This window comes from Perkinsus marinus, assembly GCF_000006405.1.
Source record: "Perkinsus marinus ATCC 50983 genomic scaffold scf_1104296973076, whole genome shotgun sequence".
NCBI lineage: Eukaryota > Perkinsozoa > Perkinsida > Perkinsidae > Perkinsus > Perkinsus marinus.
This window is the reverse complement of record NW_003201530.1, coordinates 139342-161267: the sequence shown is the minus strand read 5'-3', so window position 1 is coordinate 161267 and position 21926 is coordinate 139342. Positions and strand designations below refer to the sequence as shown.

Below are 21926 nucleotides of genomic sequence, written 5' to 3'. Positions count from 1 at the left end.
AGTTTCGTACTGCCGACAGAGCCTTCTTCAAAAGCCCTATAACACGAAGGCTCGATAAATACCTGGGTAACATAGAATCTAAGATGATAGAGATAGAGTACTATCACCCCCTGCCCCTCATCAGAGTGTATGGGTGTAGATACGAATACCTGTATAGACTAGCAGATAGACTCGAGGAGATCGGGAGTAAGCCTCTTGCTGTGGCCACAGCTGCATTATCAGAGCTAGACTGTCTCTTGGGGTTGTCCAGAGCCAGTCGGGAGCACGGCTGGACCCGCCCAACAGTGGTGCGCTGTCATCATTCTCCAACAATGCTCCATCTTGCATATATCAGGTGCCTCCTTGTACTAACGATCGTGGTGAAGTCGTCATGAAACTTACCGGGTCGTGGCATCCTCTTATGTCTGACGCCACCACAACAACAGCTACTAGTGGTGGCAGAATCGATAACAGCCATTCAGTGGTCTCCAATGATATACTCATAACCTCAGACTGCCGTACCCATATACTAACAGGTCCGAATTACTCTGGCAAGAGTGTTCTACTTAAACAGATAGGCTTAACGGCAGTAAGTCGAGAGTCAGGTCCAAGTGAGGGAGCCCAGCGGCGCTGTTCGATCAGTTCCTCTGCCATTGTGGTGTGTATGTTCCAGCTAAGCAATGCCGCATGCAACTCCTAACACAACTCTTCGCCAGGATGGCTAGCTCCGATCAGAGGATACCAAAGTTCGTTAGTGCTGGGGAGAGAAGGCAATTAGAGGACATCGTCAGATCAAGCACCCTCCTCTCAACCTTCACCAGGGATGCCCATGAGGTGAGCCTCCTCCTGTTGGCTCGCTGGAGGGTATCTACCCCGAACGGGTCGCCTTAGCCCTCACACTGCAACTGCCCAGTCGGGGCAATGGATTGTCTCCGATTAGGTATCTGTGGCGCTTGCCAACTGTAGCCGTACTTCTCTGATACTATTGGATGAGTTTGGTAAGGGTACATCCCCTATTGATGAGGTTAGTCTCCTTTCTGGTATAGTCAAGTATGCTTCTATTGACTTGAACATCAACGCGCCCACTCTATTACTCACTACCCATTATGCTACTGAGTTGTACACTTGGGGGCTCATCAAGACCCCTCAGCAATGTGTTGATGATGGCGACCAACAGATGAAGAGGCAGAGGAAACACGCTGTTGGTAAGGCATTGCCATGCCGTTTAGCTGTTGTACCACCCAAGGACCGCGGTGCCTCGGTCGTGTATCTGTATAAGCTGGAGCGAAATAGGTATTCACAAGCATCGTACCCTATACAATGTGCCGTGGCTAGTGGTGTATGCTCTAGTGTCACTGATAGAGCTGCCGAGGTACTCGAATCCATAAGGTCTGGCAAACCCTTGGCCAAGCCTCGAGACCCCGACGAGGGTACCCATCAACCAAAACCCCATGATATGACCGCCGATCGAGGCAGCAGTGACACCCTAACCCATATACTGCTCACCTTCTCTCAGCTAGACCTCTCCTCTGGGTTAAATCAGGGTAATCGGGCAGCATTGCAGAGTATACTACGTCAACTTCGGCCGGGAGCTACAGCGGAACCACGCCTCGCTCTTTCGCGTCCTGATGCAATTCGTAGTGACATCGTACTCCCTCCAGGCAATAGGCTGAGATTGGGCGTGGAGGGATCCCATCCACACGAACGGACCGACAAAATGCCATCCTCCATCGAGGGCTGGAGTGTCCTGATAGATGAGGACCTATTTACGACTAGGCAAGGCATCATTGGCAATGGTGGTTCTTGAAGTTTCTCGCTTCCTCTTTCATTCTTAGTAGCTTTGTAACCTCGTATCACGGCAACATGCACTGTGGTGTGTTTTACTGCTACATCAGGAGACTCGTGTTCTGTTAGAAGTGGAAGTAGTCAAGGCTTCACCTCCAGTGAGGACGATACACAGATCATGCCTTCCTGCCTCAACTATTGGCCGTAACATCGGCAATACCATCGTCAATGGCCCCCCCCCGCAGGTTTTACTCCATTAGGTAGCTGCACACACACCACGCTAACCTTATTGTGCCAATGTAAGTGCCCGCAACGTGCCATGTTTGACTGTCGTATTTGAAATTTGTGAGTCCCACCGATGGTTTTGTCTCCTCCATTACTTATCTGGACTTGAGCTGATGAGTGATTACCCCGTAATGGATGGAAGTGAATGGTCAGAAAATCTTTCACAGACAACCTTCACTTCCACGTACCCTATCATTGGTAGAATCCATGAAAATGAAATTTGGTAGCCTCTACCAACTTCCACCTATTATTTTCGGCGTCAAGGTGTCACTACCTTACATGAGTATCACAGTATCACATGGTAGTATTTACTATCGGCACATTACCTTTGGTTCTATCGCATATTTCGCTAAACTTCCACAATAACTAATGCCAACGCAAAACATCCGTGGTTGATGAGAAAGTAATACTGGTGTGTTTTATATCAAGTCATATCACTCATAAGCGACCACAAGTGGAATTAAAATGGCCTCTCGACAATATCCAGCAGTCGTCTCTCATTCACTGTCAAATCACCAGAAGATAGTCCACGAGTCGACCTTCCAACTTGGTCAATCATCCCATCAACAGTGCAGGGACATCTGCTATCATCTGGGACTATCTGCCTCAGATTGCATGCTAATAAGCAAGCACAGCGCGCACGGAGTTCATTCGATAGGCGACGGGCCCAAGGACCATCATGAACGACATGACGAGCGGCCACATGGAGACGAGCGAGATAAGGACCATTATAGTAGATAGGGAAGCTCCTGCACTTTCCCAGAGAGAGCGCCTCCAGTAGGGCTATCGCGGTGTTTAGTTGTGGGCCAATGTCTCCAGCCTTATCCAGAACATGATGTACAAAAGCTATCCTGTTGAGCACTTGTAGGACACTAGCATACTCCAGCATAACAATCCCTTGGTCAAACTGTAGTTCTACCGCCGACTCAGCATCGCCATTAACATTGCAATAGTCTTCATCTGCAGTAAAATCCGCCGGGCTCCATTCACAACCATCCCACACCGCATGGGCATCTTTCATAACCTTGCCAGTGACTGATATCTCAAACTCGCACTTTGTGAGGGGTACCTCGCGACCGCTGACCGGCACCTGACTCGAAGAAATCAACGCCTCTGGAGAAACTGATATGATCACCTTCACTCGTCCGCTATCATGGCCTTCGATAACTCTGTTCGATACGATTCGGAAGGCCACTGAGTGTTTTGGTAGAGCAATTCCTAAGACAAGCAACACTTGTTTACGATTGTTGTGCTCCAATCTACTACCATCATCACCATCATAGGCTCCTGTAGCAAGTAGGTTCATGAAGCTGGTACATGTCGTTGCAGTAGTGGCGGTATCACTACGAGGAGTAGCTTTCACCTCGAACTTTCTGGGCATGGTCAACTGATACAGGAATCATATAGCGTTGAGTAGAGTAGACTCCAATACTTCCTTATCCACTCCGGCACCGAGACCTGGGTAATCGTCCAATAGATCCTTGTCTTGGTCTCCTTTTTCTAATTCTATCTCTGCTATATCGGCTTCCGCTTTCACCTGATTCACGACTGATCTCTTCCACTCTCTAACGAAGTAGTCATCATATGGTCCGGATACTCCCTCCAACTAAGGCCACCACAACCACCATAGATTACTACTACCCTCTTCAAGCCTACCTCCTTCTGAGCTGACATCAGCTCTTTACGTAGCTCATCAGCTCTCTCTGCTAATTTACTCATCTTCGGTCCATCATCGTTCAAGTAGAGGTAGTTTTCCGTTAGTCTATTGAGCACGTTAGCTAATAGCTGACTAGATGCCTCTGCAGACTTCCCAGACAAGTCGCGAGTGATGACCAGGTGGTAGGCATCCTTCGGGATGATCAAACCTCTGTCCTTCTCTCGGGGTATGCCCGACTCCACCATAACGACATCGCCAGTTGAATTATTGAGGCTGTTGTCATCAACGTCGGTATGGACATCATTACCGCTACCATCTACTTTGCCATTCCTAAAACACATGCCGCGTATAGTAGTAGTTAGTAGTAGTAAGAAGAAGAAATTGCCTCGAACCTTACTCATTATGGGTGTCTCCATCCATAGGAAGGAACACCATCGGGGAAACACGCCAGAAGTTGACATCGTTATAGGTGTCGTCCTCAGAGTCGGAATAATCCATTTCAAGCAGTATGAAAAAAGGTGTGGAACTTGCCCCTCAAGTAACGTTGCCATGACAAAACACCGCAAGGGACCCCGGCACGACAGTTAGGCTACTAATGCCGCTATACGTCATGATCATGCTCCCGCTTCTCATGATGACGATGATGATGACGGTGAAGATGCTCCTGCCGCTGCTGCCTGTACGAAGATAGCTTCCGTAGAGGAGCCACACCAGATCGGTGATCCTCCCGACTAGTAGCCGACGCTACTGCCGATGTGTTACTGCTAGTCGGAACAGCATCTTCATGTGCTGCTGAGGTCGATTCAACAACAGGGGGAAGACTCCTGAGAGTGTAGCGGTCTTGAATGGGGTCACGTGTCTACTCCTCTACCTTCCTATGCTGTTGAGACCATCATCACTAACGGTTCCATCTGATGCCTCTGGTGATGAGAGTACCCCATGCAACGCCAGTTCCTCGAGGAAAGAGGTCCTCGGCCGATGATCCGTGCTTACCTAGGGGGGAGCATAGTGAGGTGGGGGCAGGATTATTCCAAGACCTACTCTCTCCGGGCTCGAGGGCTGATGATGAGGATGAGACTGCTCATCTTGGTGGTGGTGGTATCCACTCTTCCTCAGTATTCGATTGAACGACCGCGATGACCTCGGCAGATCAGCACTTTCCTCCTTGATGCTTCTCAACTAGAGAACGATGAGTCAGCCTTTACACATGCTGCTATAATGACCAAATCGAACTCCCTAGCATGGGAGCTAGTGATCATCCTCTCGGCCTCTGCTAACTTCTTCCTCAAGTCCTCTACCTCGACTTCCAACGTCTTCACCTTCTTGCTGCTGCTATCATCATCAACGCCCCTCTCCTAACCTCATCACCATACACAACAGAAGATCGACATTCCAATAGTACTACTACCCTGCCGCCCGATGACATCACCTTCCTCCTCATGCTCTCGTCTATCGCCGCTATCCCCTCTGCAGCCTGTCCATCAATGAAGTACACTGAACATACGTAGCATACTACCTCTATAAGAAGTGCACCACATTCCTTAGGCCTGTGCAACTGCTGTCCTGCTTCAGTAAGGAGACCAACTACCTTCCGTAGGCTTTCACTCACTACACCATAGGTGGTCATGGAGCCATCAGTAGCAGTAGACCGAGTATCTACACAAGAACTGCCCCCCGCCGGTAACAGACATGCAGTATCACTCGATAGCTCTGCCTCTCTTAGAGCTTCCTCTAGTGACTGTACCTAAGTGACCATCGGATAAGAGTGAAAAGTGATGTTTACCTTTTTCTGAGCTTCCGCCAATGTCCTACTCCTCTCCTTCGCTCGCCTCTTCAATGCAGCATTCTCTAACTCTAAGGCATGTACTGCTAGTTGCAACTCCATTACATCAGATGGATGGTCAAGACCTGTGACCATGTTCAGTGTAAGGGTCTGTCTACCTTACTGTCCTTACCAAGGCCCTCTAGAAGTGTACTACCATACCCCTTCTTATCGTTCTCCCCGGCTGGCTTAGTAATATCTACTCCTACCAAGCCCCTAGCAGTCTGGGGATATAACACGGCCATCGAGGGAGGCAGAGGTAAGGGCCCTGATGAAGGTGGTCGAAGCTGCCCCGAGGGGGTAACAGTAGATTGATGATCAGCTTGGCGGCCTTCGGGAAGGATGATGATGTCAGCTGGTGGCGAATGGTTGGTATACCGAGTAGCAAAACTATGTCCATCTCGCCGCGATGTCGACTTGTCGTTAATTGGTGTTGAATGGGGGTGTGAGGAGGTAGCCGGAAGCATCGCTGGTTGGGAGACGGAACGACTAACCTGGTGGGATGTAGACCCAAAGAGGGGCATGACGGGAGGTAGGGATGGTAGGGGGCCGAACCAGGTGGGATGCTGGTACTCTTGGTACGACGACGATGATAGCCGCCGCCGTTGCTGTTGCTGCTGATGATGATGCTGTAGTAGTTCAATGGAGTGACCTATACAACGTGGACAGACTCCCCTATTAGGCATCCTATACGATACTTACTACTAGCAGAGTGGCCGCCTAACTGACGAGACGCTTCAGCAGCAGAGTAGTGGCGGATGGGATTAACTATGGATAGCTTGCGGAAAGGACTACATAATGAGGACGGGGTTGTTGGAGTAGACATACCTCTACATAATAACACCACCACCACAATAACACCTGTCCCATTATCACAGTACCGTCATCGACACAACATCGTTATCTAGAAAGTTGCCGCCCTAGTAGTAGTTATGATGAGCATCCCTATATCATCAACGATTGCAGTCATGTCGGCCTCGATGCGGCCCTTCAGATACACCAGAGGCCAGGTAGGAGCAAGAAGCCTTGCACTGACGTCATGGATCTGTTTGCCATCCTGATGTACTTATAGTAGAGGAGCGGCTGATTTCGGTTGGTAGTGATATCAAGAGTATCTCTGATGGCAGCTAGGATTCGACTATCAAAATATCACCATGTCCAGACCCAATTTACCATGATGGTAACACGAAGCAGGCAACATGTGAGTATGGAGTGAAATGGTTGGCGTCAACGACACCTAACCAAGAGTAAATCTCACAGGACGGATGGACCTATACATGAACACCAACCGTACTAGGGTGTCTGATGACACTCTAACGGAGATTTAGACTCCATAACGATTGAGTAAGTGTAAACGCACGAAAAAGGTATACTACATATCGTAGTAGCTACTGAGTAGCACTGATATGTAGGAAATCGTAATCAGAATAATATCACAGCCAAGTATGAGGCATATGTTCGAAGGTAGTTGATAGGACAGTAGCAGACTGCTTCTCGTCTTCTACGTAAAGATGAAATGAGATGTATCGATGTTTAGGAGTGCTACAAGCGGGGATTAATACTCCTGTTCATAAGATCACTGCACGGGGACTCCACCGTATTTGTTGGGTTTTAATATATCTCTTACGAAGGCCTTCATGTCTTCAACAGTGGCTATCACGGACTTAGCAGCGACTAAGGCTTCTCGATCACGAGTAGCAGCCTCAACGTTTCTCCTCAACGGACCGTACACACGACGTTTCTCGACATATATGGTACTAACGAATCCGTGAGGGTTCTTCCATACACCAATAGGAGCATCCTAACTCTTCCCTCTAACCCCATTAGTAGTTCTATCTGAATGATGCGGTGTATCTAGCAATAAAGTGTCAGTGGTAGTAGTAGGTACGGGAGGAGCACCAACATGATGATGATCATCAACACTGGTAGACATATCTGAAAGCAACAACGATGGCAATCAACACGTAGCTGTAGGAGTTTACCTGACAACTTCTGTGAAGCTATGCTACTCGAGGCCAATAAAGGGACATAAGTCCTACTACAAAGTTCTGGATAGGCTGTATCATAAGCAATAGGTGTTGATAATGAGAAATGTTGCCACGATGTATCGAGGGCGATCTTACTAAGATCATCTTAGTATCAGTAGACTGTGTGAAATCGCTGAGGTCATCCCCACTGGCTTCATGACATAGACGTTGGCTAATAGCCAAGGCCTCGCGTGCCTGCCGGATACCTGAGAAAGGATCCATCTCGTGAATACACAACTAGGGAACAGCTGCTTACACATGTCCCTACGATGAGCTCCAGGATTGTGTATAAGATCTAATAGTCTACAGCATGCTTCAGTGAGTATAGCATTAGCCTCATATAATGCTCGGGACGTCGTCGTGGTGCTATCGCCTCGACGATATCGTTGACGTCGTAAGTCATTCACAGCGGGCAGCATTCTCCTTGGAGACATTCTCTACGTTACTGCGCATCACGCGGCGTGATAGGGATTCATACCGCTCCGCTATTATCCTTAAGCGCTCGCCCTAACTTGACTAACTGTGACTAACTGGGACTCTTTCCTTCACACTCTTGATGTTCATTGCGAGGGAACGTCCTTACTGATTTAGCTGCTGACGAGCAAACCCCTAACTGTCACTGAAGATTTGCATCTACTGTAAGGGAGGTCCCGAAATCACGACAAGGTGATTTGGAAGATGTCTACAACAGCGAGTAATAATGACACAGAGATCAACGGCAGAGGCCCTCTTTAGGGTACTTCTGCTACTCAGGACGCTTGCATGAGCAGAGTATGTCGAATGACGTTCATCGATTGGATTGGCGAGCGCAGTAAGTACCTACTCTTTTACACAAGGGTAGGGACAGTCAGCGGGGAGGGTAGTATGCTTCCCTAGTAGTAGTAGGCATACGTAACCAACCCGAGGCATCACGAAGGGGGTAGGGGTCCTATGATCAGCAAACATATGCGGTGAGTAGAACATCAGTACCAAGGAATACTGCTGTTGTCGTTACCCCACGGTTGTTGGTCACTAGCGCGACTATAACGTGCATGTAACTACTGTTGTTGGTTAAGTTACTTGTTGACCTAGATTATATCTAATGTTTTCTACTACTAACGATCAACGCCAGCAGCAGCAGCAGCAACACGAAGAAGGACAGCAGCATCTCCAGCTCCAACAGGGATTTGGTATTCTGCAGGCGTCGTCGTCTTCTGACCCTCAACACTATCAACAATCTATTACTGCCACTTCTCCACTGACGACAGCACGCCCATCACTTACACTCAACTTTGATGATGATAATGATCTACTCCAGTCGCCTTGTGACAGTCCTAAGCTCACTCCACGTAAGTTGGGTAGTGCTCCTTCTCGCTGTAGTGATGATGCTCTTAGCGTTCTTAGCTCTCATCACGCTACGGATAGTAACTGTCTATAGGTCTACGATGCGTGTTTTGCTTAGCAGCAATATGAGTATCCACCTTTGGGACGGCGTTATGTTGTCTTCTTTCAGCGAGTCCAGCAACAACTGCATCTACTGGCTTGGAGTGCTCATCACTGAGTGATGATAGTGGATATAGCACAAGTGCAAGTAGCAGTAATTTCTGTAGTCTAAGCCCTCTACCGGCAGCACCTGCGCCTGCATCTCCATTATCAACAACCACCACCTCGGTGGGAGCACTACCGCCACCACCTCCCACAAGTGGACCTACCCGGACTAAATCTGAGAAACTTGAAGTGGAGAATGCTGTCTTAACTAACGCATGTTTAGGCCTCTTAGAGCTGCTTAACAGCCAACGAGGAGCAGGAGGAAGCGGCAATTCAGGTAGTGAGTGGCAGTTAGGTGATGATGATGACCTTATGTGTATCTTTTTAGAAGCTGCCAATGCTGCATATAATGCACTGCTTTCCCGTGTGAATACTAATTCTGCTATCCCTACTGCAGCATGCACGTCAAACAATGTATATACGCCAAGCTTGAGCCCGTGCGATAGCATATCTGCGTCTGCTTTTGCAACGGGTGCTACCGCTACTACTACTACTACTTCCACCACCAATACTGATTATCCTACTATGTCTACTAACTCCATTGGTAATCTCCAAGCGCCACAATACGGCAGTATGATGCCGAACAGTCATCAGCAGCAGCAGCAGCAGAGCAACAAGCAAGTACAACAACAGCAACCCACTCTCGCTGCGCCCATGCCGACATTTACCTTCCCAGGAGGTAGTACTTACTAGTTGAGTCTTACACTGTTGTATTGATTGTATCTTTGGTCAGCCACTGGTATCCCGCGATCATCGCAAGTGGGGGGTCGATTGAATAACCTTGGTAGCAGCAATGTTGGTACGAATATGAGCTGTTATGGTCGGAGAAAGAGTTATGGCGCGCCCCCTGGTGTTTGGAGAAATCCTTATGGTTATGTAAGTACTGTATATGTAAATAAGAAAAGAGTTTATGGCCCGTTGAGGAAGACCATAGAGGATGCCTCAAGAGACCGTGAGGCGATGGTCCAAGCTAAGGAGTATGTCACAAGTGTTGAAGAGATGAGAGCTTTCGTGCGTGAGTTCCTTAAACCAAATCCGCATGGTGGTGTCGCGGAATCGGCAGTTCTCCCCAACCTACCGGCTTTGGAAGAAGAAATGCTAGTTACTCTTTAATGCTCCTCCTTAACGTTTCTCATCGTCTCTTCACTAATTTTGCTAGTTCCACCATACTTATAGTACTCCCTAATGTACTATTGGTTTCTACCTGGCCGTAAGCTGCCAACCTGTCCGTTTAGTTTTTTCGCATGCTATTGGGGTACTTGTGTTGTAGTCACTTGAGTTTATAGCGATACGCGTGATATGTTGCATACTAGTCTGTTCCTGCTAAACTTAAGTGTGAATAATCACTGCTCCGAGGAGTTTTTCACAAGTGTTTAATACGGGTTTTGGCAATATATGAGGTCTACTTGAACCGTAGAGCAAACAAGTATCATACTCCTGAACGCGTAGCTTCTTCACATACAACGCTCATGGTGAATTCCTCCAGAACCGCGGCGTCCAAATAAGTTCTCAACGTGATCCGAGAAGCTATGTTTCCACCGGTCGGTGTTTCGAGCGTATGCTAGCTGACTCAGCTAAGTTGAGTATGGTTGAAGCTCCGACTCAATATAGCTCGTTATGGCATCAAACCCCGCTCGCCATGCAACTCTAGCCTATATTGTGGACTCTAATCTTTAGAATCGTTCGACGAGAAGGTAAGAACTCTGAAGCACAGCTTCTTGCGCAGCTTGTGCAGCGCATACCAGACGTTAGCCTTCAATTACTACAGCGCTCAAGACTCGATTCTCAACACCTGACCTTTGATGGAGTAGAAACAATCAACGTACAGCTGCTTACAAGTGTCGATCATTTGGCACATCAAAGAGTCTCACACTTGTCGAAGAACCAGTACTCAGAACTGAAATCATCAAAACACTCATGCTGGCGAATGTGTAACAATCTGGAGCTCGTTGAAATAGCTGACCAATTTCCCACCACAAATTCTTGACCTAATAGGTTCAGCCTAACTCAGACACTGAGTGATTCAGATCAGCCCTGGCCGAGCATCGTGATTCACGCCTTCGGAATCTTGAACGCGAACGACTCGGATATCTTTGTGAAACGCTAGGGTACTTCCCCTGATATTAGTGATAATAACATTGGAATACGTGATCAAGGCTCGGATGATAGTGTACTTGTGGTTCTTGCTTCCAAAGCAGTGGTTTGACGTAAGTTTGGCGATGGTAATCTACGTCGTCAATTGTCACTCTGTTGCACCAGTTCTTCATAGTACGAATGGCATAATACCATGTGTCCGCACCGACCCCTTTGGCATGTGCTTCGATGAGCTCAAAGGTACCGAGGAAACCTTCAGACTTCCGATCAGTACTTGTGCTTCAGAGATGTGGTATGTCTTTCATCGCACATGAATCCTACGGTCTTACGGTATCCTCCACGCGGAACCCGAAGAAGTAACATTAACTACAGAGAACAAAGAGCAACCTCGTAGTCAATCTTTTATTGATGAAATCCCAAGACGCTACCTCAGGAGAGGCGACCACACTTGCAACATTAGTTCAGCCGTGAGGTCATACGATGACGAATGATGAAGTAACTCTCGAATGAGCTAATACATGCCAGTAAGCGAATGCAACTATAAGCCCGAAGAGCTATAGACTCCCATGGGACAGAATAATGAAAAAAACTTAGCTGGTTACTCAGCACCAACTGTACCTTAGTATTAATACATGAGGACATGTATTTGCACAGACTTGAGTTGTGATAGAAAGAGATGCTCAATACTGCTTTAGCGAGCACACTGAGGGAAGCCCACCGGATATTGAACAACAATAAATGACAGCGTAGCCAACGAGCAAATGCTCGAAGTATTACTATTAATAAAGTATAAGGAAAGCTTTTCCTGCAGACAGTGCAAGCGCTACTTCTTGGGACTGCGGGTTGAACCCAAAATGTATTCGATTCAACAATGTCAAGACGACATCATTTAACTCATGTTGTCACATGTTGACATGTAACGACGCTTACATAGGTGATGCATCCACTGTAGTATGATGAGAGCTTTGTGACATGTGCTCGACTCGGCCGATTTCCACCCGACACAAGGGACATCTGTGGTACAATGTGCCATTGCGGGGGAATGAAGCAAACAAGAGTTGGATGCAATCAGCGTGGTATTCATGTCCACACGGTAGCCTAACTATCTCATCATCGAATGTATAGTCAAAAAGGCATATCGCACAAGGTTCTTCATCACCCGTGAGGTCGGAACCATGGAGGTCTTCGCAATCCTTCTTTAACCATTCATTCCATTCCTGATGCAAAGCAGCGATCTCACCATCATCAATCTCTCCATGAAGAGGCCGCCGGTTGACCATATCTAACCGTTGGTGTTCGTCTCGAACTTCGACGTTGTGAGCATATTGCATGATCAATAGGGGAGGCACAACACCACAGATAATGATATAAACTAGCAATACATAGCCTTGACCAGGGATCGTCATAAGGATACCAACGGCTGCACAAAGACAGGCTATGAGCCAGCCTAACCACAGACCCAGATAACGACGTTGAAAGGCTGGATGGACTCTGGAGAGCCGCAGAGACATATGTAATGAGAAGGCACTACGTGGATCATATCTTACCACTGTAGCAAACACAATACCACACATAGTAGTGCTGATAAAAGGAATGCAGCAAGGCTACCATTAACCGTCCTAAGTTACTCTCAAGCGGCTCCGAGCAGACACTCGTCAACCAATTGGTTATAGTAGAAGAAAAAAGGAAAGGAGAAAGCTGACGTCATTAATTGAAGTGGGTATGTTTTTAAAAATACTAGCTATTGTATTGAAATTTCGGTTAATAAGTTAAAATCAGTCGGTGAAAGATTAGAAAAGGGGTATCTTTTCGAAAGAAGTGGTTAAATTATTAAATATTCGGGTAAAATGTTAAATTGATCTGGAAATGCTGTAGTATAACAACTAGAGTAATCGAATGTTACGGCAGATGAAATTTGGGAACTTCGGAGCGGCAGTAGCATGGGGAATGCTCGCAGCAGAACCCCTACGGTAGCTACTCGTTTCTCATCATCCAATCGACACATTGAACCGTCACTTTGCAGTATCTTCACGTCTGCGAGGTAGAGACACCGGCCGCTGAAAGAAAATGATCATACCTTCTCCGTCGGTGCCCATTTGAATTAAGAACCATAAACTGAGAAATGATGAGGGTATTACTGCCAGTCTTCCTCTGACACTCCAAGCATTCTATTTCCCTTCGGACAATAACACAAGGCGATCTTGGGGAGGATAAAGGTGAGATAGAATGACCGTTGATGCAGTCGAACACGATTCTACAGATACGGTCAGATGCCGTTATAACAGAGTATCGAGAGTGGTGGTATGATGATGATGATGCTCAATGGGGCATCACTACCGTAGTGACACTACGACAGCTATAGAAATACCAAGATAGAATGAGATGAATCATTAAGGGAGGGTGAGCGAGTTCGATGACTCAATCACTCATCCAAGGGAATCAGTGTTGGATCATTATTATTATTATTATCATCATCATCATCCAACAACGACTCTGTCTTCACTACTGTGCATGTTCAGCAGCTACAGTAGGCGAAAAAAAGATGAATTGCGCAAAGACCTCTCTTCGGAAGCCCATCCGCTCAGAATTAGTAGTAGTAGTAGACAAGTGATCATTATTCGATAGAGACAAAAGGTCAGAAACGACGGGGGAAGACGGTGCTGGTCGTCATCATCATCCTGCTGCTTATCTTACATACTATACAGTAACATATATGAAATAAAGGCAATGCATAGAGACAACTGCTCAGAAGACCCTCTACACCACTTGTTATAAAGAGGTAACAGTAGTGGTGGTAGTAGTAGGCGGGGGGCTAGCATCGTTTCCAACACTTTCCATAGTCTTGCCTCGCTCAGGCATGAGGACTTCATCACCAAGGCGTGCACGACAGAGGGGACATCTAGGAGCATTGCCATCATAGGACATGGGAGAATCCAATAGCATCTTAATGCATTGTAAATGATATACATGATGACATGGTAATAGGATGAGGACGTCGCTAGGATGATAATCCGATAAGCAGATAGCGCACTCATCTTTACAGTAACATATACATCTTGGATCATCTCCCATCATCCTTTCACAATTGTTCTTCAACCATTTCTCAGTAGCAAGCTTATCATTAGCCAACTGTAACGCTCGATCACGACTCTCCCTCTCCCTCTCAACAGCCTCTCTTTTCTTTATAGTGAAGATACGCTTGATTATAGCAAGAGGAGGGAACACTCCGAAGAAGAAGAGATAGGCTACCAGTATCGGCCATTTCTCACCAGACAGACCAATAAACACTCCCAGGCTGATATACATAACGAGCCAGGCGATCCACATTGCTCTGAACTGGGGAGCCCAGACACCGGTACGGAAAATATCCTTAAAAATTCGAGGATGACCATCCTCAGTATCATGATGATGATGAAGACGACGATGAAGATGTAATATATGACCACTTGACTGTGGTGTAGAGGACGGCAGCTCCATGTTGATACTGGTCGCTGAGGAGATCATATAAAGTTGGTAGCAACCTCCAATATAGAACTGATATTATGCTGGAAAAATGCACTAGTAACAAAATACGGGATAAGCACTACGGTAGAAACGGATAAGGGTGATGACGCTTCCCAACTAAAGGGACCAGGGAACGTAGTACACAGTGATGCGAAAAGTAGGCCACCTTTAGCACAGTATGATATAGGCGCGTTGGATGGAGGATATACATAGTAGAAGTTTAGTAGATAATCGCTGCCATCACGCTTGAGGGGGCTGACGACAATAACACTGCTGAGTCCCGAAGGGAGGTGTACAGAACCTCTCTGTACAGTGGTAACCGAGAGTGGTATGAAGATAGCCTCTAGACTGCTGTTATGGCCAATATACCTCCACAACATACCGACAACACGCTGGAGGGCATGGCAGAATCAATGACTATATTCAACAGCAGAGACTTGATGGAGTAAACGTGGTAGATAATAATGTTACACTGTTGTAGCCTAGGGGGACGTACTCGCTGCTTCATTCGATGGATTAGCGACAGTAGCAGGAAGGACAGAGGGCGTTCCCTCCAGTCCCACCCCTTGGGGACCACCAGCTTCCTCCTCTTCCTCCCTTTCCTTCTCGTCATCATCCCTAACCCTTTTGAGTTCAACCAGAGTTGGACCTAATGCTGCACGGCAAAGTGGACAAACATGATGCAACTTGAAGCCTCGTGGACGACAGGCAAAGCAGTTATCAAAACAAGAGGTATGGAAGGTATGACCACAAGGAAGGCTCCTTGATACCTCTCCCACTTGATACTCTGATAGACATATAGCACATGGCTCATCAACATCACCAGCAGCTGAGGTTGCCTCCTCATTCACCGTAGCAGTAGTAGTATTATCCTCAACCCAGTAGTCCCATGCCTTAAAGAAGCTCTGTGATGTAGTGTTCTCCATAACTGAGTCGATCGTGGAGACCCTAGCTCTACCATTCTCCAAGTCGATAACGCTATCCCTACGGTAAGGGATGGCATTGGAAGCGGATGTAGGGAAGAGTTTCTTGACCATCCTATTGCCTACGAAGAGTGCTACTATAGGTACACCAATGAGGATACACATTAGTATTATCATCAATGGTGAACTTGTTTCCTCCGAATCTGGTGATTCAAATATCCATACTGTGTATGCCACAGCCAAGACCACCCATGCTACCCAGACAACCATGAAACGCCGAGACATCAGTGCTGCTAAATTCATGCTGACAGAGTGGTATAGAAGAGAACAACAACAACAACAACCTGTTTATGATGACAGCCAACCTACTGTAAAGCACCAACACAGGGCCGCCGCCATCCTCATTGAGAAACACTTGTGCGTGGAAAAACGCCATCAATCCTTGTTATGCATACCAATTATCCTTATTGTCTCGTTTTGCAGTATCATGAGTAACTCCCTCACCTCACTGCCCCTAGCATTATCCCTATTAACATCCTCCAAAGGGCGATTCCCCTCCTTACCCACCGTCAACGAAGTGCCAATCAACGATCAAGCCGTATCAACACTACGCTGTCCGTTGTCATGTCTTGGCTCAGGTCGCTGATCTCAGAGTAGTTATCTTCCTCATCCCAACTATCCTTAATTATAAGGCCTTCCAAAACTCATCAATCACTACCATACTACTAACCCCTGGTGATGGTACAATGTTCTCGCTTAGAACAAGAGCTGGAGGTGGGAAGTAATATGATGTACTGTAGGACTGATGAACAAGAGAGCCTCGAGAGTACTGTGACGAGGAGTGTCTCATCCCTGCCAACAAGAGTATTATTACAATAATCCCGCCCCCACAGTGCATTGGCCTCCTGGAAGAGGACCTCATAGACAGATCTCGCTGTCAGGCTCTGGAAACACAGAAGTCGGACTATCCCTTACAACACCCCCCTAGTGCTTGTCGTGTTACAAGGCATGCTACACGAATGCTACTACATCCTTATCATGGTCACGACGGTATCCACTATTTAGACACACCGCTGTATCTCCCGAGGGTCCCTTTGATTACTAACAGCTTGGGATACCCAACCAGTAGTAACAGTGACCATCTCAACATAGGTAGAGTAATACAGTGCTAGCATCTTGGAGGAAACTGCCTGCGATGCCATAGACTTCTTCTTCTGACACAGCTTGCTGAGGAACTAAGAAAAAGAGTCCAAATCGAACTTGCTTATGAACACTAGAGAACACAACCTCATGGTAGTATGCAGTAACAGTAGATCATGGGAAACCATATCGGTACTGAAACGCAGCAGGCTCATGTTACAAAACAATGATCACATAGGTCCTGATGAACTCCCTATCGAGTAATGATGATGTTGATGTTGACGATGCAGTTCAGTCCCGCCACCGTGGACGCTCAGTGGAGCATTCACTATGACAAGAGGAGTTATTGTACCCTTTCCTCGTACGCCACCACCTACTACTACTACCTCCCTGATGATGATGTCGGGGTCACACTAGTAGCACATCCATCACTACGCCTACTATGCCCTCCCTCATTGATGCCAGTGATGGTATATCGATGACGTGTTGGCCTCTCCCTGTCCACATTAGGATAGTCCATAGATCCGGTAGACCTCCTTCTGGTGCCGTCGTTCGGAAGCCCGCCCAAGCCAACCTTGCTATACCCTGTTTTCTTGGGAGGATCAGTCGTGAAGGTGAGACCTGATAGTCATCACAACTGCTACTTATCCATCATGATGATGCCTACTCTCGAAGAGCCGTCTATTGATGGAAGACTCGACATTGAACTTGGGCTGGCTAGCTCGGGAAGGGGTCGACGCTGGCGTGGACCTTGTGGACCCAATGGTTCCCTGAAAGGCCCATTCGAAGTACTTTCTAGGAGAGTTGCCCCTCGGGGTCCGTAAAAGACAGGTAGGTCCATCAATACTGTTGAGCCTATTCACCGACTTTACAGGGCTCATCGTCCTCTCTAGAGTATTACTGTGAACCTGTGAAGCGAGGAGACGATGGGGCACAGATAGGCATGCTACCAACTCCTCAATATTGGTCACGCCTTGTCCTTCATCAATCGATTGACATCCTTGTAGCCCGCCTACCGAGGAGGAGGAGGAGGCAGCTGGGGTGTACTGACCATGAGGTTATACTGCCACCCAACCTACCCTCTTCTCCGGAGAGCGTCTCCACCCTCAACAAACTGGGCCCCTCCTCTTCCTGTATAGTAGGGGACGATTCGGTGACAGATGAAGGTGTAGGCACCCTACGTACAGAATCTGCCTGTGTGAATAACATATTCGTACACATTACTACTACTACTACCAGCAGTCACCCAGCTTGATTCCTCCTCAAATGAGTCGTACCTAGTATCATCAACCACTGCGGCGGCGGCGGTAGTACCATAAGCTGCTTCCTGAGACTAGGGAAGATCCTGGTCCACTAATGAGTCCATCAGGCCACCTGCACAATAGTATTAGCCTTCCCTGGTAGAGTATAGTTGGACGGAACCATAGCAGGAGTGATAATGTCATGCTTTGATGATGGTGTAGTTGGGCCACTCTGATAACGATCAGGGCTATACCTAGGATAAGTACCTTTACCTGTAGAGTCCTTATTGGAGCCACTGCTGAGTGAACCTCCTCATTTGGGTAGTAGCAGCATACTGCCGAGCTAATGTTCGAGGGTGGGTACGCCGAGACTGATGTCCAATCATGGCTAGCTGCATTCCACTCACAGCCTACCTTCCTTACCCTCTCTAATGCAGCCCTCTATCAGCCTGCCTTCAAGGCCAGCCATTGGCTGCTGCTGTTGATGCTTCAGATGCAAGACCGCCGCCCCCTCAGGCCACTTGAGGTCATAGGCTTGGCTAGCCATAGAGCGTGCACTAGACATGGCACTCTGACTATCAGCCGACTGCAGCAGAGGGCAACCGAGGAGGGTAGTCAATGCGAGCAGTAGCCTACTCGATCGAGTAGTACCAACTCCTTCTTGGCCTGCTGTTCGGTAAACCTCGTGAACTCCTCCCGACTAGAAGCCAACTAACTGTACCCTAGTGGAGGGGTGAAGGGGGCGGAGTACTCACCGTCGCCAATGAGTCAGCCAATGCCAAGGCATTCTCCTCTTTGTCACGAAGAGCTTCCTCTAATTCCTTTACTATAGCCTCCTTCTGCCCACACAGCTCCTCACATGCCTCTCTTACCTCCTTGAGAGTAGTAGTTAGTCTATAAACCTACGATATAAACAATCCTGCAAATAGTAGACACCTCTAGTAGTACCTTCTCATTAGCCTCTATCGAGTAAACCTGCAGCCGTGCATCAACCCTAGATGAGATGGCCTCCACCAGAGCCAATAAGATCAATGCTGCACCAACGATGTAGTCGGAACCACACTCTGCCTCCTTCACATGGGCATCCTCCTCTACAGGCTGCTCGCTACATGGAATAGCCTGTAATGCTCGGACCTCCCCCTCTAGCTGAACTATATACTGCTCCAACTGCTGCCCCACTCTACTGCTCTCCATCGTGTTATTCAACTCGCGGTCCCTCATCCTGGCCAGGAGCTTCCTATCCTCAGCTGAATGCTCCTCTAGGGCCTTCAATGCTCCATAGACCCGTTTCAGCTCCTCTTGGAGCTCCTCCCTCTCGGCTAGCCACCCCACAGGAGCGACTTCAATGACTTCTTCCGTTGGTATAATGCTAGCAGCCGGCGTGGTCTCAGGTGGAATGGGGTCATGAGGAGCTGTATAGTATACATAGAAGCCGGTGAGTGATATGATGATGACAACTATTGCTACTAGAAAAGTAGCGTGAGTGGAGCTAATGCCTCCAGGAGAGTAATGATGGACAGAACCTGCCGCGTGGTGATATCTTATGTCGCCAATTACCTCTGTCACTACTGTATGGTTCGCCGCCTCTCCTTGGAGTCCGAATAGGCATACGATGGGAAGATGCATTATAGGTTCCATAGGAGCCTATGTAGAGGTCAATGAATGCAGCCCCGGTAGGTAGAGACTACTGTTGTTAGTATCGCGGAGCATGGCTGGTGTTGGCGCTACTTCCCTGCCGCTCACTGTACCTACTATTCTTGAGGAATATCGACGTCGAGCAGGGGTGGGGACCATTATAGATATCTATGTCAACGCACGCTTTGGATTCGCTCTCCAGGCTGGTGGATCCATGCTACAAAGTAGACATGCAATGTGATCAGTGTATTGACCTATTCTCTACCCCCATGTGCCAAGGCGATGAGGGACTCCTTCCCAGCACTAGGTCAATCCGGTTACCAGTGAGGGAGAGAGCCTTGAGACCATCGTGGTCAAGAGGGTATGCTATGCTCCTTAGAAGATGGGGGAGTGATGCCACTAGATTTCACAACATACTCACAGCGAAGCCGGTTTACAATTATTCTATGCTACACAGGAGCACTTCGATAGTGTACAGGAGGACACGATGTCAAGTGGCTGAGCCTGGAGTCCACAATGTAACAGCTGTTGGAACCAGCCTCTAGCAGCAATCATCAACTTAGGCTCTTAGCCGGATGATTGTACGGCAATCGACAATTGAATAAAGGGCTCGATGCCCTTTGTAAAATCCTAAGGCCGTGAGAAGATGTTTCGAAGGGTCAGTCGCTTGAGAATGCCGTAGTGAGGACGGCACTTTTCTACTGCCATACTATCAACACAATGCTCTGCGTAGCCTGTCCCTAACTTCAAGGACGTTGAGGAAACTCGAGTAGTTCCAAGTGGGCAAGAACTGTATATTTTCGAGCGACTGTGTTTCGTCTCAGTCAGGGGTATATAATTGCTTGTAAAATTGCTAATGCCTGCTGAACACACCTACTATTACAACATTCTGCATGTGCCTAGGAATGCATCACAGATGGAGATAAAGAAAGCCTATAAGAAGCAAGGTAGTAGTGACGGTGTACGGCAAGTAGTAGTAGATGGATGTGCTTCAGCGTTGAAGTGGCATCCTGATAAGAACCCTGCTGCTAGTCGTGAGACTGCTGAGAAGATGTTCAAGGAGGTACGCTGGATGATGATTACCCGTTGAAGCTAGCATGATGCAGGTAGCTGAGGCTTATGGGGTCCTCAGTGACCCAGAGAAGAAGCGCATATACGATGTATACGGCAAGAGGGGTCTGGAGAGGGGTGCTGGCTCTACTACATCAACTGCCTCGGCGAGGGGTCATGGAGGTGGGATCGTTAGTCTAGTGAGATGGTCCGATGTCGGTGCTCACCTCAGGATACCATCATTTCGATATGAATGATGCCTTCTCGGTCTTCGAACACTTCTTCGGTAGTCGCGATCCCTGGGAGCAGTTTGAGGATATGGTCAATGGCAATCTACAGAGAACGATGAGTTTTGGAAGGAGCGGTAGTGCAATGGGAAGTAAGCTTCGAAAACACGGTGGTTCGATCATCAGAGATTTCATTTCCTTCAGTGTCTGCCTTCAATGATCCCTTCTTCTCACAAGCATTCGGTGGTCGAAGCTCCTCACGGAGGACCAACTTTGCTAATTTCGGGAGCAGTGTCAGCTCTGACAGCTTTGCTAGGTCTACCACTTGGAATGCAGGTGGAAATATGAGCTCCGGGATGAGCCAAAGTAAGTCTATATTCACAAGGGTTCGGGTACATATTGATCTTGTGAGGTACATCCACTACTACTCGATCTGTGAACGGCCATACTGTGACTATCACTGAGAAAGTAGGCCATTGATGTTTTTATCCTCTTTATTATGGTTCTATCCACAGCAAATACGCCATCCCGACGGCAGAATTCACAGGTCAGTCACAGAGAAACGATACGATCCGCGTACAGGGCAGGTGAGTATTGGATGCATCTTACCCTCATCCTGAGAGTTCATACACCACCTCTCTTGTCAGACTCAAGAGCGTTCGATCGATGATACAGGTGACATGTCTAGAGGGTCACAGAGGTCTACTGTTAACAAGCGCTTGGCCTATGCATGAGTATCATCAAGAGCATCCTTCCCTAGCAGCTAATATTTAATTCACAGTCTACAGTTGTGTGTCAGGAGACTGTTGCCCGTTCACGTCAAGAAGGCTTATGTGTCTAAACCTTATTGAGAAGTACGATAGCTTGCGTCCCCTTCATACCATATGCCTATCACAAATACATTTTTTGAATTACTACTATAAACACCACATACTGACAAGATACTGTTGTTCTTCTTGATTTGCTTTAGAATGCTATTTGCCATGAGGCCTTGAGTTTACTTTTCAGTATGTCAAAACGTAAAGGTCCT

The 21926-nt window shown here is 47.6% G+C and overlaps 12 protein-coding genes across 12 annotated transcripts in view; 3 read left to right on the top strand and 9 right to left on the bottom strand.

Moving 5' to 3' along the window:
• Pmar_PMAR019751 (hypothetical protein) overlaps positions 1–1786 on the top strand; it is a gene marked incomplete at both ends in the record, with an annotated part of 2387 nt that extends 601 nt beyond the window's left edge. Inside the window, 5 exons of the mRNA XM_002766340.1 lie at positions 20–97; positions 140–186; positions 492–590; positions 653–813; positions 920–1786. Coding sequence (XP_002766386.1) covers positions 20–97; positions 140–186; positions 492–590; positions 653–813; positions 920–1786 — 1252 coding nt within the window. The remainder of the gene's footprint in view (positions 1–19; positions 98–139; positions 187–491; positions 591–652; positions 814–919) is intronic.
• Positions 1787–2509: 723 nt separating this feature from the next.
• Pmar_PMAR019750 (hypothetical protein) lies at positions 2510–3430 on the bottom strand (the record flags this gene model as incomplete). Its single annotated transcript, XM_002766339.1, has 3 exons — positions 2510–3139; positions 3185–3267; positions 3316–3430. 3 exons carry the CDS (start codon positions 3428–3430, stop codon positions 2510–2512), a joined length of 828 nt encoding a protein of 275 aa, XP_002766385.1.
• Positions 3431–3448: 18 nt separating this feature from the next.
• Positions 3449–4204, bottom strand: Pmar_PMAR019749 (hypothetical protein; the record flags this gene model as incomplete). Its single annotated transcript, XM_002766338.1, has 3 exons — positions 3449–3586; positions 3706–4036; positions 4104–4204. 3 exons carry the CDS (start codon positions 4202–4204, stop codon positions 3449–3451), a joined length of 570 nt encoding a protein of 189 aa, XP_002766384.1.
• Positions 4205–4881: 677 nt separating this feature from the next.
• Positions 4882–5773, bottom strand: Pmar_PMAR019748 (hypothetical protein; the record flags this gene model as incomplete). Its single annotated transcript, XM_002766337.1, has 6 exons — positions 4882–5061; positions 5115–5180; positions 5223–5362; positions 5408–5450; positions 5490–5614; positions 5662–5773. The coding sequence occupies 6 exons, from the start codon at positions 5771–5773 to the stop codon at positions 4882–4884; spliced, it is 666 nt and encodes a 221-aa protein (XP_002766383.1).
• Positions 5774–7104: 1331 nt separating this feature from the next.
• Pmar_PMAR019747 (hypothetical protein) lies at positions 7105–7974 on the bottom strand (the record flags this gene model as incomplete). The annotated part of the gene is made up of 3 exons (XM_002766336.1): positions 7105–7329; positions 7652–7761; positions 7812–7974. The coding sequence occupies 3 exons, from the start codon at positions 7972–7974 to the stop codon at positions 7105–7107; spliced, it is 498 nt and encodes a 165-aa protein (XP_002766382.1).
• A 629-nt stretch (positions 7975–8603) lies between these two features.
• On the top strand, positions 8604–10286 carry Pmar_PMAR019746 (conserved hypothetical protein). The gene is made up of 4 exons (XM_002766335.1): positions 8604–8883; positions 9048–9359; positions 9411–9761; positions 9816–10286. The coding sequence occupies exons 1-4, from the start codon at positions 8637–8639 to the stop codon at positions 10193–10195; spliced, it is 1290 nt and encodes a 429-aa protein (XP_002766381.1). The 5' UTR covers positions 8604–8636; the 3' UTR covers positions 10196–10286.
• A 1820-nt stretch (positions 10287–12106) lies between these two features.
• Positions 12107–12428, bottom strand: Pmar_PMAR019745 (conserved hypothetical protein; the record flags this gene model as incomplete). The annotated part of the gene is made up of 1 exon (XM_002766334.1): positions 12107–12428. A coding segment is annotated over one exon (322 nt), but the record flags the coding sequence as incomplete, so codon positions are not given.
• A 1517-nt stretch (positions 12429–13945) lies between these two features.
• Pmar_PMAR019744 (hypothetical protein) lies at positions 13946–14653 on the bottom strand (the record flags this gene model as incomplete). The annotated part of the gene is made up of 1 exon (XM_002766333.1): positions 13946–14653. One exon carries the CDS (start codon positions 14651–14653, stop codon positions 13946–13948), a length of 708 nt encoding a protein of 235 aa, XP_002766379.1.
• A 509-nt stretch (positions 14654–15162) lies between these two features.
• On the bottom strand, positions 15163–15768 carry Pmar_PMAR019743 (RING-H2 finger protein ATL4M, putative; the record flags this gene model as incomplete). Its single annotated transcript, XM_002766332.1, has 1 exon — positions 15163–15768. One exon carries the CDS (start codon positions 15766–15768, stop codon positions 15163–15165), a length of 606 nt encoding a protein of 201 aa, XP_002766378.1.
• Positions 15769–17184: 1416 nt separating this feature from the next.
• Positions 17185–17364, bottom strand: Pmar_PMAR019742 (hypothetical protein; the record flags this gene model as incomplete). The annotated part of the gene is made up of 1 exon (XM_002766331.1): positions 17185–17364. A coding segment is annotated over one exon (180 nt), but the record flags the coding sequence as incomplete, so codon positions are not given.
• Positions 17365–18387: 1023 nt separating this feature from the next.
• Positions 18388–19778, bottom strand: Pmar_PMAR019741 (hypothetical protein; the record flags this gene model as incomplete). The annotated part of the gene is made up of 6 exons (XM_002766330.1): positions 18388–18570; positions 18621–18695; positions 18740–18886; positions 18933–19396; positions 19554–19628; positions 19673–19778. 6 exons carry the CDS (start codon positions 19776–19778, stop codon positions 18388–18390), a joined length of 1050 nt encoding a protein of 349 aa, XP_002766376.1.
• A 697-nt stretch (positions 19779–20475) lies between these two features.
• Pmar_PMAR019740 (conserved hypothetical protein) lies at positions 20476–21630 on the top strand (the record flags this gene model as incomplete). The annotated part of the gene is made up of 8 exons (XM_002766329.1): positions 20476–20566; positions 20615–20682; positions 20726–20852; positions 20902–21048; positions 21101–21262; positions 21309–21364; positions 21412–21483; positions 21544–21630. The coding sequence occupies 8 exons, from the start codon at positions 20476–20478 to the stop codon at positions 21628–21630; spliced, it is 810 nt and encodes a 269-aa protein (XP_002766375.1).
• Between the last annotated feature and the right edge of the window lie 296 nt (positions 21631–21926).